This window comes from Aythya fuligula, chromosome 1 (assembly GCF_009819795.1).
Source record: "Aythya fuligula isolate bAytFul2 chromosome 1, bAytFul2.pri, whole genome shotgun sequence".
NCBI lineage: Eukaryota > Metazoa > Chordata > Aves > Anseriformes > Anatidae > Aythya > Aythya fuligula.
The window spans coordinates 126,827,085-126,846,523 of record NC_045559.1 but is presented as its reverse complement, the minus strand read 5'-3'; the positions used below and the strand labels follow the sequence as shown (position 1 = coordinate 126,846,523).

Below are 19,439 nucleotides of genomic sequence, written 5' to 3'. Positions count from 1 at the left end.
CGTGCTGGGGTACATTTTACATGCATTGCTTTTCCAAGGCCTGGGAGTCCTGAAAGTGCTTCTCCTGTTCAGTGTCAGTAAGGATCATCAGTAGTGTTCAGTGGAAGAACTTCAGTTTTAGAGTCCACATCCTATTTGTAGCTCTGTTGCACCACTAGTAGAGACATTTCTATGTTTTTAATGCTCTGAAAGACTCATGTCCTCTTTATTCTCCTCCAAAACAGAACATCGAAGCCGAGGTGATAACAGAGAGCAAAAAGCCCCAGGGCCCATCTCTGTGGTGGCTCCCCCCTTTCCTCCCTTTCCTGCAGTCTGCTCTCAGAAGAGGCAAGCGATAAAGGACCGGCACTTCCTATCAGTAAGTCTCTCCTGCGTGCTACAAGCATCCCACGTGAACACATCGTTAGCATTGTGGGACCCCAGGTGTGACACTGTGTCACAAGTGCCCCCCCCAAGCACATGCAAGGACAACACAACTCCTCTTGGCATCTCATCAGTAACACAGCTCAGGTAGCAGCTTCCAGCAGCCAGCCTCAAGGTGGAAGTTTTCACTTTGAAACCTCTTATTTTTCACCCCTGGCCAGCACACGTACACACTTCTTCGTATACTTCTCCACAGTCCTTCACATTCCCCGCTCCTGCTTTGGGCAGCACTTCCAGGACGCTCCTGTAATTTCAGTAAGTGCTGTAATTTCAGCCCTGAATTATCATTGCCAGGAGCCAAGAGCTCAAGGGCTTTGAGCACTGACTGGAGGCTTGCACGGGTGCAGAGAGGCTCAGCAGCACGTCTCCAGCTATCAGGAGCTGCAGTTTTCACTCACGTAGGACCATAGTACCAGAGTTTAGCCAGATTGGCTAAATTCTGCTTTGGGCCAAGAGCTACTGCATTCCTAAAACCAACTGAAACACCACTGGTCCAGCTGGGGTTTGACTTGTGATGTACATGCTCACTGCCAGCCCTCAGTGTAGGGATATTTGGGCATGTGCAAACACAGGGACATTGGCATCTTCAGAGATACTGCAGCCACGAGCACATTATAAATGTATAGCTATTGAATTGTCACCTCCTGAACTTAAAATTCCGAATCCATTCACCCCAATCCATTACATTAACCATATAGAACTGCTGCAATGGTAAATGAGTCACACTGTAAAGCACCTGCTCAGGAACTTAAACTTCAGTCCACAGAAAGAGTTTTGTTTCTCGTTTGTGAGCACAAAATGCATGACGAGGTTTTGATTAGGTTGACCATTCTGGCTTTTTGGCTGCTTATCTGGATAATTTCAAGGAGAGCATCACCATCGCTGCAGGCTTTGAACTGGCTAGATTTGCAGGCCTTGTGAATCAACTGAAAGGAGATACTCTGATGTTAAGGGACAGCACAGAAAAGGAAGACAGAAAGGAGAAACAGGCTTGCCTTCTTCTTCTCTCTAAGTTATCATCGAAGCTAATGCTGTTATGGGGTCACTGAAAGGTAAAGGAGAGGTGACCCTGCATTACAAATCAGAACTAGTTACGGATAATAGTTTGGACAATATACTGAACATAAAGCTCTCTTAGTTAGTATCAGATGGGGAACGAGTCATATCTTATGAAATTGCATACTCAGTGTTGAAAGGCCTGAATCTTTGCTGTGCTTGGAACCAGGGCGTTTTAGACATTACTTCCATCTGTGTAACACAAAATAATAATAAATAGTGAGCAACCCTCTGAGTCCTGCATTAGATGGTAAAATTAAGTCATGCTGAATGCAGATGTTTTGGCTTTATCAGCAAGTCCACCTTTTTCTTTTCAAGAAGGAAAATATTAAGTTTTGTGCCCACCCATGCTGGGGCTTTTTTTGGAGGCTGACCAGGATCAGCGGTCCCCTGAGGAGAAGCAAACGAGAGCAGCTTGGAGGTTGCAGTCCTATGGATTTCAAGGCATCTGGAAATGCTCTGCTTTGGGATGTGCAAATACTCCAAGGCCAGGGTACTTCAAAGTGCCTTGACCCATTTCTTAGGGAACTCCTTGACCACGGGGCAACCATAAATCGAGAGAATAAGGCAAGATGAAACAGCACATGAGTGCTCCGTCTGGGAGAAGGCTAATCAGAGATTTTTACAAGATACCGCAGCAATGAATAACTAATTGATACTGTGCCAGCCTTCTTGACTTAATGATATCATTACAAGAGATAGTTGAGAGTGCTGTTATTGGCTAGCTCACCTTTTTTGACATAAGCTTTTTGACATCTGCAGGTGCATACATGCTTCAGGGGTGGCTGGAATTGTTTGATACCTGATGCCAGTCGATTGTATCATCTGTTCATTGATGAGCTAAAGATGTTAAGTCCCACAAGAGTTTTTATTCATGGCACAGCAGTCTATTCTGAATTCGGATGTTGTGGTGCATGGGAAAGGTGCATGGTGAAAGCGATATTAAATGACAATAGAAGCCCTTTTCCGAGTTTCCTAGAAATTAGGAAAGTGTTCAGCGAGAAGCTGGGAAATCTTTAAGTTACAGGATTGACTTTTCCAAATTGGGCATCTATGTTAAACACGTGCATTGAGGCACTGAAATAAGTGACCACTGTGAAAGCTGTGAGAATTATCCGTAGTGAAAGCTACCATAAAACAGATCACCTGTCTGAGACCAGCTGAGGCCTCCAGATTCCTACATTTTGGCTGCTATTTTTATTGCTACCAACCAGGAGCTTTCCCAAAGATCTTACATATTGTTTAGAAAAGCTAGAGAATATCAACCTCAACAGCTAGATTCACTTTTAAGCATGGCCGGCTGTTTTTGCAAGGAGGAAGGTGCCAAAGTCCCATAAATTCCAAGGAAGACCAAATGAATTACAGTCCAAAGTGACTGATGCCAGTGAAAATGGGTCTGGAAGGCCATTTCGAACTGTTCCATCACAAGATCACGTTGTCATGGAGCAGCAGAGAACAAGAAGCAGCTGTGTCCTGGGATCTTTTGTGTCTTAGGATCTTTTGTGTCCCTGACAAGATATGTGTGAAGTTAGCTTCATTATAGCCTACTCTTGTTACAGGAGCTGCCCTGATTTGTCCACTTAGCCCAGAGGCCAGAATGGGATCCTTCAGGAAAGTGTATAAGGACAGGGCATGATTTATGCCATTTATTGTCCCATGATTTATTCTTCCAGTTTCATGCAGAAATGAATTACAGAGTTCCAGAGCTAGAGATCCAATACAGAATAACACACACTAAGGAACAAGCCCGCATTGATTTTGAGACTCATTTAATCCCCCTTTTTAGCAAATTTACACCTTTGCCCTCAACAGCATTTTATGACAATGACTTTAACAATCCGTATGAAAATATATCTTCCATATGAAAATATATCTTTTGTTTGTTTCAGTCCTGTTGCCTCATAATTTTATCGCATCCCTTCTAGTTTTTAGAGTGTGAGAAATGGTGAGCACTGTCTTCCTGTTCACTTTCTCCATGCCTTCTCCCCTCCCCCCATTTTTGCAGACATGGTTTCACTTCATATACATCCCAGACATTCATTTTTCAAGCTGAAAAACTCTAGCATGGTTAGTCTTTCTCTACACAATGGACCTACACAACCAAACAAATTTATAAGCATCATTCATTCAGGCATTTTTGCCAATGAAGAAAACAAAAAATGATCTGAGGAAAGTACAAGGAAGGTGCAGACTTGGGAAAATGAGGGAAATATTCTTTACACATGTTCCCATGACAACCCTGCCTGTAGCTCTGCTGAGTGTGAAGATGCTGTGTCATTCCAGCTGCATTTCAGACTTCTCTTTCATATTCTCCACGTTTTTTTCTTTCTGTTTTTACTAAGTGCCCCCTGTGAGGCTTCAAAATCTCAGTGTTCAAGTGCAGAGTGCAGGTGTCATGGGACCACAATTTCTCAAGCCCCTCATGGCACAGCTGATATAATAAAATAAGGGAGATTGAGCAAGGAACCCATAATATTTGGAAATCCACACTCATGGTTGCACAGGGTGCAGTGTCAGTTTGCTCATAATTACAACCTGAGCAGAAATCTAAGGGACAGAAAGCAGGAGGTTGTTTTCCAGTCAGGCTTTGCCTCTCCCTGAGACCTCAGCTAGAACAAATATTAAAAGAAAATAATGGATCAGGTAATTTATTCTATGCCTCTGCCATTTCAAAAATACTCCCTGTGGTCTGCCTTGGGGTGCTTTGCACTGCGCACACCTAAGTTTTACACAATTTTGTGCTGAAGCTCTACGAAGCCTCAATAAAAAAAAAAAAAAAAGAGTTAAGGGCTAGGCAGGAGTTGGGCTTTCTGTGTCCAAATCCTGCCTGTAGCTGTTAAAATGAAAGCCAGCTAACATTATTCATCAGAATGAACTTGTACAGCACTATTTGTGCACTGAGCGTAATACCTACCACCCTGTATCGTGGGATTATTGTTTGCACCTTCATCTGCTGGAATGCCATGTGTGCTATGACTTCTGTCAGAAAGCCCATCTTTACCTTGTCAAAACATTGAACAGTACATTAATCATTAAAGGACTGTCAGTACTTGAGCAGATCACATTTGCGATGCTCCAAAATAAAATAAAACACCCACAAGCAGATAAAACAAAAATTTGAGGAGAATGAAACATACGGAAATATAAATATTGAGAGCAGCAGGTGAGCAGGGCTGTGCTTTGCAGCAGAAATAGCAACCAGAAGTATTCCTATTTTCAGAGTCAGCTGACTGCATAAGAAAGATGCTGTATGGGTACGAATGTTAATTTCTGATTAAGGAGTCAGCTGTGCTCTGAAAACACTGGAAAGCTGCTAACCTTTTATTAGTATTTTTTCTCCCTTTACCAGACCTTTAATTTTTCCAGCATGCAAATCCATACCATTTCCTTGAGCTCCCGTGAGTTAATGAAGCAGCAGGCTCTTCATTTTACAGGCAGAGGAGGAGAGGGTGGGAGGGAGCTTTCACCCAGGGCCACGGGAGTCAGGAGCAGGCTCACGCAAACGTAGGACAAAACACCAGTTCTCGTTTGCTCTGCGTGTTACCTTTCCAGTACGTGAATGATTGCCTTCAAATGTCAGGTTGGGATGCACTCATAATGAGTACGTGTGATTTATGAACTCACTTAGCTTGAAAGCATCTTGCATATGTTCCCTTTGCTGCTGGGAACGGACCGTATACAAAGCTTGCTGGTGCTGAAGCTACACGCTAATGCGCTGCCCACTTTACTCATAAGGTCATCCTGAGAAGGCAGTGTCTACCACCCAGTGCTATAGAGGCCCGAAGTCGTAAACAATATTGATCCCTTGTGCTTGTCGTTGGCTGTAGCTTACAGGCAGCAGGAGTAAGAGATAACCCGCTGGGGAGCAGAGCCGTGCTGCCAGCCACCTCCTGCCCTCGCCCCGGCTTCGTTGCTGCTGCAGGGGTTGTGACTCGGCCACCGACATTTCCTGGGAGACAGCACGCCGCCCACACGGTCAAACCAGTGCTGAGGGCATGGGGAAAGGATCAACTCAGCTGTGACTCCATTAGACAAACACGCTGAGGATAAATGTGTATGGCTCTTGACAAGGCTATAGCATTCTCTGAACAGCTTTAATTCTCTGAACAGAAGTAAGCTCTTTATTCCTGGTGCTATGTTTTTTTGCCTCACTGTTGCACAGTGCTCACCATGTCCTGTGCTCTTTAAAATCCAAGTATCTCCTGTAACACTATGGCTGTAAGGCAGGCAGGCTAGATACACGACCTGGTGCACACGATGCTTCTTGCGCTAGTCTTCCCTCGTGTCTTGAAGATCCTAAACAGTAGGCATCTCAAAGTGGCACCTCAGAGCTTTGGAGGATGTAGAACAGAAGTGGGGATTAAGTGGTGAGTTTGTACTGTTGCTGACCCACTCATTTCCTCCTCCTGATCCCAGTTCTGGGACAATAAATGGGGTGGTTTCATAAATTGCCAGGCTGGCAAGTTCGTGATAGCCAAATTGCTTCTGTGTCACTGCTCTGATGGGGTTTAGGGTTCTCATTAGCTAAAAGGATGATTCATGGGTCCTGGCTTAGTAACAAGTAATGCTAGGCTCCTCTTAAAATCTATGGGGTGAGCGTTCGGGGCATATAGGGTGTTCAGGGGTGAGTCGCCTCATCCCGAGTTAGGTACTGATGAAGGTTGAGCTGGATTGCTCTGTGGCAATGCCGCCTCCTGCTTCCCTATAGGGAAGCCTAGCTGACAATCTCAGGCTTGGACATCCTCACTTTTTTTGTTGCAGTGCACAAAAAACAGAGACTTTCACACTGAAGAGATGCAGAGCACTGAGAAATCCAATCACATGCATATGCAACCAAGATTTTTACTGCAGAGCAGATTCAAGAGCACAGTGACACCTCTGCAACTGCAGTTGATGGGATAGCTCAGAAAACAGAGAGGCTCACATTTGTCAGTGACTGCAGAATAAATCCCTATTCAAGCAATTACACACCAGTTTGGTTTCAAAGCAATCTTAGCCCATTAAAGAAAAATGCCTATTTAAAGTATTCTGGCTTTGTATTTAACAGATTGATTATCACCATTGCTATTTGCCAAGCACACCCACACAAAAGAAATTCACTTTGAAAACTGCCTAACTGCAGATTTGCCCAGCAGACCAGAACAGCCTTGGGTATATAATAATAATTTCTTGCTTAATTATGTGTTTACTCAAGACATTTAGAGATATTCTGGTCTTCTGAGTGAATGAGAACATTTGAGGGACAGCAGCTCGCTCCCTCCCCCAGCACAGAGGTATCGAAACACTGAGGCTGCTGCTGTGTCACAGCGTGCCCAGCTGCCCAGAGTTGGGCACCGTGCCGGATCCAGCAGCGGGTGACCTTGGGATCCCTCGGTCAGGTCACAGTGGAAGGTCACACCAATAAGATAGCAGGAGCTGAAATTTTTGCCATTTTAGACCTACTCCTCCGTGGCATTTCTCTTGTTTCCATGGCAGGGAGAAGAAAAGACAGTAATCAGGCAACCTTTGCCTTTCCCACCTTTCGTTGTTCTTCCATGTTAAATCCCCACACCTTGGCAAGTCAAGTGTAAGCTGTGGGTACGTGGAACTGCGGGGTGTTTTCTTGGAGGAGTCAGGAAGGCAGAGGAGCACATGGGGAGGTAGAAAAGCCCTGCACCAATGGGACAGGTTGATGGGTAGCCAGCCCTTGTCTGTGTCTGCTGTAGCCCAGAGCTACTCGCTCCATGTCCAGAATCGAGCTCACGCTGTTTCTCTCTTGGAGGTTTGCCCTGGGTCCCTCCCCATCCCCTTCTTCTTGTGCACCGACTGGGATCCTCATGAGCTTTTGTGGAACCTCTGACAGAAGTAAAAGATTTTCATGTGCTGGACTCATCACCTCACTGGTGTTGGTCTCCATCCATCTCAACCCTCTCCAAGACAGCTTCCTCTTCAGACACCTTCCATGGGGAAGCTGAAGTTCAAAACCTGATCCTTTTAGCTGTGGTAAATCTGCACAAAGCAGGTGACGGGAAACTTGGCCAGAAGATCAAGGGCAAAATGATCCCTGTGACTCTGAAGAGCAAAGTTAACTTGTTGACGTGTTCAGGATCTCTGCACCTTTTCTTACACAAACAGTGGTGTTCATCCCACAGTAAGGGCCTTTTCCCAGCTTAGGAGAACTGGATTTGCACAGATCAGAATGGCCTGATAGAAACGTCAACCAGGAACAGCCTTCTTTTGAATTTTATCCCTCTGCTCTCCAATAGGGCTCACGTGAAGCTTATTTGGAGGCTTCACTCAACTTTAGTCCTGCACATGGACCAGGGTACAGTGAGAGGTGTTGCATATCTAGCAAAAAGGTAGGGCAAGACAGAGAATTCAGCCTTTGGAGCTTCAACATCGCCTTCTTGTATTATTTTGGAAGGAGACCATACAATGCAAAGCGTCTCAGATGAGGGTTTGTGTTTTATTCATCACAGCAGCACCGATGATGTTTGGGCAGAGCAATGTTCATAGGATCATTTGGCAGGTCTGCTAAGTAATGCCAGGGGAGATAGCACTTGCTAGAGCTTTCCAGCATGGTGACCAGACCTTTTTTCTTTTATCTTTTTTCATTTTATTTCCTGTTTTGAAAGAAGTCATCCTTCACTCATTCGTTTTAAAAATAGGACGTTGCAACAAACCAACCAGAGCTTCCACCGTTAAAGGACTTCAGAGCTGCAGGGATTCAGCAAGACCTAGGACAGTCTGGGCATCCCTCTTTATCCTTTCAAGCATTATAAAATGTGACAAAACGCCAATTGGCCGCTGTCGTCCTGACACAATGATTGCAACCTTGGAAATGTAATGACAACATCAGGAAACCTTGGCAATCAACGTATTTGATAAATCATCCTCAGGACCAGCATTATTTATATCCGCTCCCTATAAATACCTCAGGCAAAAAAAAGTCCTTATATTATGAAATAGATCATTTATAATGTAATTGGATAAGCACCTTGCACTGCTCCAGCTTCAGGCAGTACACAGTTTGAGTTCCCCAAATCAATACAAGACATTCTTAGGACAATTTAACTATGTCCGTAGAAGGAGATCGAACCAATTTCCCTACAATTTCCTCTGATCTGAGTAAGCAAAATCAGCACAGACTTCACATGGGTCCCATAGGCAAAGTTGAATGAGGTGGGGCTGCATTTGTGGAATAGTTTGTTCTGGGACTGATCAGAAAAAAAGCAGAAAAAAAATCAGAACAGACTGATCGGTTGGAAATCGAGGTGGAAAGCTCAGGTTGTTTTGCCTCTGACACTCGTTTATCCAGGCGGAAATAATGTGCTTTTACCAACAACATTTTGTCTGTGTTTTTAATTTTAATTTATTTTTTTTTCTTTTTTCACATTTCACATTTATAGTTTAACAGCACCCGTTCGCCCTCCCCAGTTGAGTGTTGCCACATGACCCCCTGGAGTAGAAAGGTACTGGAAAAACAAGCAATCCTCAGCTCACAGCCCTCTCTCACTCTTCTGCCTTCCAGACCCTAACCCTGCCTCTTGCTTGCTTTTCACTTTGCTAACTTTACTGCCTCTTCTGTTTCTGATGTCAGTAAGGCACAATAAAGACGTCTTTTTCCCTCTTTCACTCTCCACCTGGGATCAGTTTCAGGAGCTCCTGGCCACAAGGCCACCTCCTTGATCCTAACACCCCCTTTTAGCGGCCTGGTCCAGGACAGAGCCCGTAGCAGCAGTGACTGATTTTCGTTTTCTTGCAATGTTTTTGCCCAATGCTTTATTTTTCCAAATGGTAAGGAATGGTTTGGGCATTACCAGAACAAACACGTGCGTTTGGATGCTCAGCGATGCCGCAGTTTGCTGAGCAGGAGCTCTGGCAGCCGGGGTCACTTCACCCGCTTTGTCCCCTGCTCCATTGTTACCCTGGCAGGAGCCAGCAGCCGGTGCAGCCTCTGTGTGTCTGCCTGCGTGTGTGCAGGGTTTGGGTTTTTTTTGTTGTTGTTGTTGTTTTTTTCTTTTTTTTCATGCATGCATCAAACTTTTTTTTTTGGGGGGGGAGTTACCTAGGAAACAAAGTCTTTTGTGCTTGAAGTTTATACGAGCTATTCACGTCTGCCGGGGATCGGCACAAAAGCCGCAGAGAGAAAGAAGGCTGCAATGTTTTGCTAAAACCCTACGTGGGAAAGCGGGGCTCCCCGCGGGCGGGAGGAGGAGGACACACGTCCCCTCGGCCCTGGGGTGCTGCGGGGGGTGACGGCGGCCAGGTAAGTGTGCGTCCTCCCGCCCCGCAGCCAGCAGCGTGGCTTTGGGATCCAAAATGCTTTTGGGGCTGGGGCGTAAGCGCTGTCTGGAGCTGGAGGCGGCTCGTTCCCCGGGGACTTGTGCGAAGCCTGGGAGGAGGAATGGCAGAGCTACAAAGGCAGGCTGGCGAGAGCGCGCCGCGCTAGACCGCAGCCTGCTGGACCCCGGCACGGAGGGGAGCGCGGCGTTTTGTCTCAGCCAAAAATTGGCGAAGAAAGCTTCAAGAGCAGTTATGAGGGACAAGCTGGGTAGCTGGGCAGCTGGGAATTCAGGGCTGGGGAGAAAGCCAGCCTGAGAGGTGCTGCTCTTCGTGTTTAAAGAGGAGGCAGATCGACTTCCCGGGCTAGGGGAAGAGTTGTCACGGCTTGTGGAAGAATGTTCTGATGGAAAAAGGGGGGGAACTGGGCAGAAAAAGGTGAGTGTTTCTCCCCTCCGCTCCTTCCAAACAAAATGGGAAGTTTGTTTTGTTGTGTTTTTTTTTTTTAAACAAAGGGACTCCAAACCAGGGGTCGGTAGCTGGTGCCACATGAAAACCTGCTTAATTTATTTCTCTGTTACTGGGTGGAATTACAACAGCTTTGCAGGACAGGGTGCTGCTGGGGGATTTGGTTTTGCTTCACAAAGAAAACAAAGCCTCTGTGTTGCTTCCACGCAGTTTACTTTTCTCTCTGTTTCTTTATCTTCCGTACCTAGTGCTTCTCGTAGCATGCTGTAAAAATTTGCATGGTTTCTAAACAATACTTCCAATTTCTTCTGGTGGTGGCCGACCTTCCCTCTGGCCGACATCCTCCTGACCCCGGCCCTGCTAACACCTGCCGCTTCCAACCACGTCGCTGCCGGTTTTCTGCAACTTTTTTTCTGGTCACGTCCCTAGTTTGTAAAAATGAGATGCGAGTGACTTCCCGAGGCACGGAGGGGTCTCGCTTAAAGCCTTAGGCCTTCTGCTGCCTGTCCTTGAACGAGTGTTTCCCCGGGGCCGGTGCTCCCTGCTAGCAGCAGACCGCTGTGCTCCAAAGGCTGCGGATGCAGAAGCGTGCCCCGGTGTCACGCCGATGGTAAGCGGGTGTGCACTGAAGGCAGCAGCGTGCAAACACGGGACGTGTACCCCTTCCAAGCGGGAGGGCGTCCTGTACTGCCCCGTGAAGGCGCTGCTCCTCTCCCCGCACGGTGAGGTATTTGTCCCCTGCACCCGCCGCGTTATCGCCGCTGCAGCGGGGAGCAGGCAGCGCCGTGTGCCTTGCCCAGAGCAGCTCGTGGTTGCTCCCTGTCACTGATTGCTGATCTGTCTGCCTGCTTTGTTCCTACAGCAGCCGCGCGTGCCCGAGTGGCAGACACTGATTCTGAATGTATTCGTTTGCAGTCCCATCCACCAGAGGACGAAGATACAGATGTCATGTTAGGGCAGAGGCCGAAAAATCCAATACATAATATCCCTTCTACACTGGATAAGCAAACCAATTGGAGTAAAGCACTACCTCTCCCAACTCCAGAGGAGAAAATGAAACAAGATGCCCAAGTGATTTCTTCTTGCATTATCCCCATCAATGTCACTGGTACAAATCTCTTCTATTTCTTTTTGTATTTATTGCATGGTTCGAGGGAGGTCAAGTGCTTACTTTGTTTAATTTGTCTGAAGTCGCTGGATTTTACAGTCTGTGGGCATAGACCCTGGCCTGAGGATTTAGTTGCTGGAAGAGAGTGGGCTAAATTCATCCCTCATGCGTGCCCACTGAAGTCACTGGAGCCGCATCTAGGATGAATTTGGCCCACATTTTTCGAGTCATGTTGTACAGTGTAACGTAACGCTGGCTCCCTGTATAAACAATGTACTTTTGTTGTGTATATAACCTACAGCCTGTATTCACAAAGACCTCAAATAGCTTTTCGAACGTAGCTGACTGAAATAATGCAGAAAGCCACCAGGATTAATCATATGATTATCATGTGTAGCAGGAGAAGAGAAACTAGAGAATGTAGGCTACTATTTGCAGTGCTTTAAACATGCAAGTCATGACTGTGTAGCATGCAAACCACCGCTCTGAGATCTCTTTATATGCTGCTATGCTGAAGGTATAGTAATGGCATTTTCTTTTATTTATATAACATTTGGATGCATTTTACTAGATTTATTTGAACAAGAATTGTTTGTGTAAGCACCAGCTTGATCAGTTATTAAATGTGATAGATGACTTGTTTCCAGAATCAAAAATCAGGTTGTTTTTTTTTCTCTTTCTCTCTTTCTCTTTCTCTCCTTCCAGAGGGCTATGGTAAACATAAGGTTTATCTGAGTTTTCCTCAATGATATTTTGCACCAAGGTTTGATTAATGTAAGAGCATAAAGTGGGCTGACTTCCACGGCTATAGACTTGAAAATTAACAGTCAGGGAAAAAGCAGGGAGCTCTCAGCTAGCCGCAGAGAAAATTCTGGTGTTTAATTGTGTTTTTCCAGAATCCGGGGGGTTGGCGGGGAGGTCACGTCCCCTCATGTCACATCGCTCCTGCTTGTGTCCATCGGCAGTGCCCAGCCTTCCCACAAAACAGGCTGCCGAGCTACCTGTGGTGCCAGGGGAGGGCTGCACGCCCCCTGCCCCGCTCTGCTCCCAGGAACTTGCTGCTGACTTTCCAAGGGCCTCACTTTTTTGGGGGGCTCACTGCAGCATCCCTTCTGCCCCACCATCCACCTGGGGCAGAAGGAGCTGTGTCTGAGGGCTGCCTGCTCCAGGCTGGGCACTCCCGATGAAAGCCCCTGCAGAAAGAAGTGAACAGAGTGGCATGCGTCCACGAGGCGTTGAGTGATGCTCTGCCCCCACAGCACGTAGGACCCTAGGTGTGTAGGCTGCCCAGCATCACTAACGTCACACAGTCCAGAGCAGAATTACAGCGCTAGGCCTGGGACCGATGTGAACTTTTCCAGTAATAGCAATTTTTGCCTAGACTCCACCTGCCATACACTGGAACCAAATTTTACAGATCAAGAATGGTATGTAATCTTCTGGATGTTTATGTGTATCATTCTCATTAGCACTAATGGGAATAATTTGTACGCGTCACGGGGAGGACGTACCCTCTGCCACTTTCCTCTGGAGATGACCCGTGCATCTGGCACACAGAGCATGTTCAGATAACTCACAATTGCTGGACACCCAGCAATGATTCGGATTGATTTTCGTTTCAAAGAGTTTGCTTTCATTTTTCTGTTTTGTTCTTTAAGCTTCTCCCAACCCCGAGAAATGTTCACTTTTTTGAAATGACTGTTGTTGGAGTTTACGGCACTTTCCTTCCATATTAAAGAAAGTTCTTCCTCTGCTTATTCCAGGGGCATTGGTGGTTACAGGACATCTGTCTGAAGCCTCTATTTCACTGTAGTAGATTTCAAGAAGAACTTTTACAAGAAAGTTACTTTTTAACGTTTTACATTGTTATGTAGTGTAATATGTATGTGTATGTCTGTGTATAATTATGTTTTATATAATTATACGCTATTACAATAGTTTTTATCAGGATTTTTTTTATTATTATTTTGTTTACTTTGGTTTGTTTGTTTTTTCTTAAGATTACAAACCACTGTACCGATGATCCCAATGTTAGTGTTTTTATGGACCTGGCACATTTTTTCCGACCTGTCCCACGTCAGCTTTAGAGAGCAGAAGCATGTAGCTCTGCGAGACCACAGCTGGTCTTTTGGTGGGCCTCCTTTTAATTTTAGATTGACCACAGTGTAAAAAACAAAGTCAAAGAGACTTCCCTGTGGCAATTCCATAGAAACATAGAGAAAAGGAGGAATTCTTGCCCATTCTGCATGATCATGGTTATAAATAGGTGTACATGTGAACTTGGGCTCCTAAATCCAAATTTAGGATGGTAAATGTGTGAGCTGATTCCCAGAGCGGACTCCTGTGTGTCTTGCTGCAAGCTGAGCGCTTGGGAAAATCAGGCCACGTGCTGGTGCACAATACCTGCTGCCCATTTATTTCATCCTTGGCCATGTGTAATAGTCAAGGAAACTGCTCTCTAAACTTGCATGTGGACTTTGCCCCATTTTAGCTGTCTTACTCCTTTCTGAAATGGTAGCCCTTGTGGCATATTGATCTCCTAAGAAGCCCCCAACTAATGTAATTTGGCATTAAAATTTAAATTGTTTCCTTATGCTTAGTTGCTTAAAGTAAGTCAGGCTGTAGCTGAAAAGTTTGCTCCTTGCAGACAAGTAACTGTCATTGTCCCTGTGACAGATGGATAAATAGTTATAAGAAAGATGCCCTGCTACCAGGAGCCCTCAACTGTATTTTCCTTCCTCATTTTCTTTTCTTTTCTTTTTATTTTTCTTTTCCTTTTCTCTCTTTCTTTTTTTTTTTTTTTTCTTTTTTTTTTTTTTTTTTTTCAGTCCTTGTGTTACTTTTGCAGACCAGGCTGCTGAGGGGGAGCTGGAATTAAATGTAAAACTGTGATATACTGTAATATAATTCACATAAGAGCTATATAAGGGCTCCCTTATGTTTATTCACAGGCTTAATCCAAGCTCACATACCTCCACTGTGTTCCAGCCATGAAAATTTGTTTACTATTTCTAAAGGCTAATGAGACCTATTTATGGGTTGCAGGAGTTGGTTTTGACAGAGAGGCTAGTATACGCTGCTCTCTTGTTCATTCACAATCTGTACTACAGCGGAGACGAAAGTTGAGGAGGAGGAAAACCATCTCTGGCATCCCCAGAAGAGTGCAACAAGAAATAGGTGTAGTATAAATACAACTCTTCCATAGATAGCTTTCTAACCAACTTAAATTGCAGGGATATGAGCTGGTAGCCGGCCTTCCAAAGATATGAATCCTTGAAAGCATAACTGTTTGTGGAGTTTGGGAATGATGTGTTTTGTTCTTTTGATTTACTGCAGTAAGCAAAGCTATATTACTCCATATGGCCCTGATGTACGGGGGGCCTTACCGAGTAATATAGATGTACGTGTTCAGCTCTTATCGTGTAAATGTTAATCAGTTATTTTTTTTCCATTTTATTTTTGTTATAAACCCATAGTTGCGTGCATAAAAAGTAACTAGATTAAGTGAAAGTTTTTTCTTGTGTGAGGGGATCTGAAGGTAAAGAAATGACAGATGTTGCTCAGCAAAGTGATGAGCTGTCACAGCTCACTCAGATATCAGCTGGATATCCGCATTAGAGACAGCTGCTGGTACCCCACTGAAAGCTTTGCTAAAAGTTCCTTTTCTTTGTCATGCTTGTCCTCAAGTCCTTCCTTGCATTCTTTATTACCAAGGATATTTGCTTGAAATCAAGTGGCTTGCCTTGCTTCTTTTGCAGGTAAACTAGGAACAACTCTGTTGAGGGCAAATACAGTGTAAAATTGGTCTGAACCCGAAACTAAATGAACAGGATCATTATTTCGTAATGTTCATCTACATCTGAAGATGACTCTGATATCTCGGTCAGTTGCTGTAAAATTTGATCGGAGGCAGAAGGAATGTGTTTATCATAGGGAATAAGCAACCAGAGAACCTATGAAACAAAGATCCTGTTACTGTGCAAATATTCTTGGTAGGAAAGAAGCAGATAATGGAAATTCTGAAAAGATAGATAGAATATAATTATTTTTAGAAGTTTACGGAGTGTTTGGTCAGGCGGCCGCTCCTGACAACTGCCTGTAACGAGCTACAGTACAGTGAAAAAACTGAAAAGTTAATATTCATCTTAATATTTACCACAGTGAGATCAGCTCTGCGTGAGATCACATTGCAGAAACAGGAGAACTGAGATCACGTTGCAGGACTAGCAGAATTTCCCACCTCACTGCGATGAGGTCTGCCTTATGTACATTTTATAGCCGAGCTAGCTTTGGTACAAAACTCAGCAAGATTAAATGCAGATATGCTTCTTGGGTTTCTCCGCGGGTCGTCTCGTGTCGGGACGCGCGAAGCTGCCTCTCACCCAGCTTTACGTGTACCCTAGATTCGGACGAGTCGCCGGTGGCGAGGGAGCGCAGCGTGATTGTGCACGCCAACCCGGACTTCTCCAGCGCCGGCAGCCGGCGGTCAGGGACCAGGGACTCGGAGTGCCAGACGGAAGAAATCCTGATCGCCGCTCCCTCCCGGCGCCGCATCCGCGCGCAGAGGGGGCAGAGCGTGGTCGCCTCCCTCTCGCACTCCGCCGGCAACATTTTGGTGCTGGCGGACAACGGGGATGCCGTCTTCGCTGCCGCCGTCAGCAACCGCATCCGCTCGCGGAGCCTCCCTCGCGAGGGTGCGAGAGCTAGCGAGGGCGACCCGGCCGCCGCCACCAAGAGTTCGGCTTATGAGGCAGAGCACTTCCTAGCCAGCCAGGAGAGGCTCCCGAAAAAGGGGAAGGAGGTCCTGAGCAAACAGGGTTCACAAGAGCACCAGCCCCTAGGTTTAACGTGCCCTCAGCACCTGCACAGCCCCGAGCACAGCATCGGCGAGAGAGGGAGGTCGCGACTGTCGAGGATGGCAGATTCGGGAAGCTGCGAGATTTCGTCCAACTCGGACACCTTTGGGAGCCCCATTCACTCCATCTCCACGGCAGGAGTCCTGCTCAGCAGCCACATGGACCAGAAGGATGACCACCAGTCCTCCAGCGGCAACTGGAGTGGGAGCAGCTCCACGTGTCCCTCTCAGACATCCGAAACCATTCCTCCTGCTGCCTCTCCGCCGCTGACGGGCTCCTCGCACTGTGACTCCGAGCTGTCCCTCAACACCGCTCCCAATGCCAACGAGGACTCAAGCGTCTTCATCACGGAGCAGTTTGGTGACCACGTGGACAAGGTCAGAGGCCACAGGGCGAGCTCCTTCACCTCCACCGTGGCAGATTTACTTGATGACCCCAACAACAGCAACACGAGCGACAGCGAGTGGAACTACCTGCACCACCACCACGATGCCTCCTGTCGCCAGGACTTCAGCCCCGAGCGCCCCAAGGCCGACAGCCTGGGATGCCCGAGCTTCACGAGCATGGCCACGTACGACAGCTTCCTAGAGAAGACCCCCTCTGACAAGGCAGACACTAGCTCACACTTCTCCGTGGATACTGAAGGATACTATACCTCCATGCACTTTGACTGTGGTCTCAAGGGTAACAAGAGCTATATTTGCAACTATGCAGCCGCAGGCTCCGAGAGCGGCCAGACGGCAAGCGTGACCTCCAGCCTGGCCGACTGTGCCTGGCAGGAGTGCATGAACCACAGGAGGCAGGGACGGCAGAGCATCTCTCTGAAGAAACCAAAGGCAAAGCCAGCCCCACCAAAACGCAGCTCGTCTTTGAGGAAATCTGAGGGCAGCGTGGATCTTCCTGAGAAGAAAGAACCAAAGATTAGCAGCGGGCAGCACGTGTCGCACACCGCCAGGGAAATGAAGCTGCCGCTTGAGTTTTCCAACACACCTTCCAGAGCGGAGGGCTCCAGCCTGCCACCCAAATCCGAGCTGCCCTGGGTGAGCCAGAGCGACGGCAGCCTGAAGGACGCTCAGTTCGACACGGCCGACATGCCGTCCTTTAAAGACGAAGGTGCTGAACAACCTCACTATGCAGACCTCTGGCTCCTGAACGACTTGAAATCTAGCGATCCTTACAGGTCTTTATCTAATTCGAGCACTGCTACGGGTACCACGGTCATAGAGTGCATCAAGTCGCCAGAGAGCTCCGAGTCCCAGACGTCGCAGTCCGGGTCACGGGCCACCACCCCATCCCTCCCTTCCGTCGACAGCGAGTTCAAGCTGGCCTCGCCGGAGAAGCTGGCGGGTCTGGCCTCGCCCTCCAGCGGGTACTCGAGCCAGTCGGAGACACCAACCTCCTCCTTCCCGACTGCCTTCTTCTCCGGACCCTTGTCTCCGGGGGGCAGCAAGAGAAAGCCGAAAGTACCCGAGAGGAAGTCGTCGCTGCAACAGCCGCTCTCTAAAGACGGCACCGTGTCTGCAAGCAAAGACCTCGAACTCCCGATTATACCTCCGACCCATCTCGACCTAAGTGCTCTTCACAGCGTCCTGAACAAACCGTTCGCTCACCGGCACCAGCTGCACGCCTTCAACCCCAGCAAGCAGAACACGGTGGGAGAAGCCCTCAGCCCCAGCCCTCCCTCTGCCCTCGCCATCACGCCCTCCGTCCTCAAGTCCGTGCACCTCAGGGCTGTCAACAGGCCCGAAGAAGCAAAGCAGAAGGGCAGCACTCCTGACCTGCTCTGCGTCCGAGAGACCACGCTGGTGGCAAATGATGTTTCGCCGGGCAAAATGAGGCCGCTCCTAACCAAGAAGCCGGTATCACGGCAGTACTCCACCGAGGAGGCCATTATGCCGTACATTGACGCTTCCCCGGTAGAAACAGGCCCTGGAAAACCGCCCTTAGAAAAGAGCTCCTCTTTCAGTGGGCAGAGTAATTGCGAGCAAGAAACCCTAACTTCAGCAAGCGCAGCTCTGGTTGAAATCAAACCCGTGAAGGACCAAGTGCCCCTGGCCGCCGAGCGCTTGCCAGACAGAGCTCTGAATCAGTCTTGTGCCGTTCCTACAGAAGGGTTTCAGAAAGGCTCGGCCGTCCCCACAGGTGATTACGAAGTGGAGAAAGCTAACCGGGGAGCAGAAGTAGACGGCCACCCCGAACGCACGCAGCCAGAGCTCTCTGGTGGCAGTGGGCAGCAGCTGGAGCCTGGCCCTGCAGCTGAAAGCCCTGCTCAGGCGCAGGGAGTGGATGTCAGCGATCAGCTTAAGCACCAACTCGATTTAAGCCACCATGTGCCTGGGAATATCAGCTTCGAATCAGAGACGGCGGCGGTAAACTCGCTCGGTGAAGCGAGTTGCAAGCAGGAGAACGACATCGCATCAGGTATTCCTACCAAAAGTGCCTCCGATGCCGGCAGGGCGGACGAGCCAGCGGGTGGCACAGAAGAGCCGTCGCTGAAAGGTCAGTTGTGTCCTCTGTCTGTGCTGGGTGGGGTGTGACTGGCAGTGACAGGGTGACAAAGCTGGGTGCCCTGAGGGCTGGAGGTGCCACTCGGCATGCCTCCACAGGCCCTGGTGAGCCCTCCTGGTCTGACAGCAGAGCAGCCACCCAGAGATGCTGGGTGCTCTCTCAGAGGGGTGTATTTCTCTGATAAATGCTTCTTCCCTTGTGCTACGTGCCAGACAAAAACAGGAGAGGGAGGAGCACTGCCCTGCTGTGCAGGAGGGCTGCACTGTCACCGCTGCAGAGGTGGTGCCAGCGCCTGTACCACAAGCAGGAGGTCCTGCTCTTGGGCCGTAGCAGTGCCCACCGCATGGCTCTAACATGCAACGTGTATGGTAGTTAGAGGATAAAGTCTGTGTCACCAGCACTGGCCTCTGGCTCACACACTGAGCTCACACCTTGCCTTAGCAGCGCTGGTTCAGCACATGGCGGTGGTCAGACTCTAACCATGGCTTCTGTCCTTATCTTAGAGTCTTCTCCAAGTGACGACTCCATCATGTCCCCGCTGAGTGAAGACTCTCAGGCTGATGCTGAGGACGTTTTCGTGTCTCCCAACAAACCTCGCACTACTGAGGACCTGTTTGCAGTCATTCACAGGTGATCTAGCCTTCTTGTGGTTAGGCCTTGCCCTGCCCGCCAACAGACACAGCTGGTGTGGTGTGGTGGCGTGCACGAGTATCCCAGCCAGAGATGGTACTGGAAGTCCTGAAGTCCTGCTGGTACTA

The 19,439-nt window shown here is 47.9% G+C and overlaps 1 protein-coding gene across 1 annotated transcript in view; it reads left to right on the top strand.

Moving 5' to 3' along the window:
* The window catches only part of NHS (NHS actin remodeling regulator), a 242,722-nt gene that overhangs the window by 220,762 nt on the left and 2,521 nt on the right, over nucleotides 1–19,439 (top strand). The window contains exons 3-8 of the mRNA XM_032180566.1: nucleotides 225–358; nucleotides 8,868–8,930; nucleotides 11,125–11,317; nucleotides 14,363–14,494; nucleotides 15,721–18,672; nucleotides 19,185–19,311. Coding sequence (XP_032036457.1) covers nucleotides 225–358; nucleotides 8,868–8,930; nucleotides 11,125–11,317; nucleotides 14,363–14,494; nucleotides 15,721–18,672; nucleotides 19,185–19,311 — 3,601 coding nt within the window. The remainder of the gene's footprint in view (nucleotides 1–224; nucleotides 359–8,867; nucleotides 8,931–11,124; nucleotides 11,318–14,362; nucleotides 14,495–15,720; nucleotides 18,673–19,184; nucleotides 19,312–19,439) is intronic.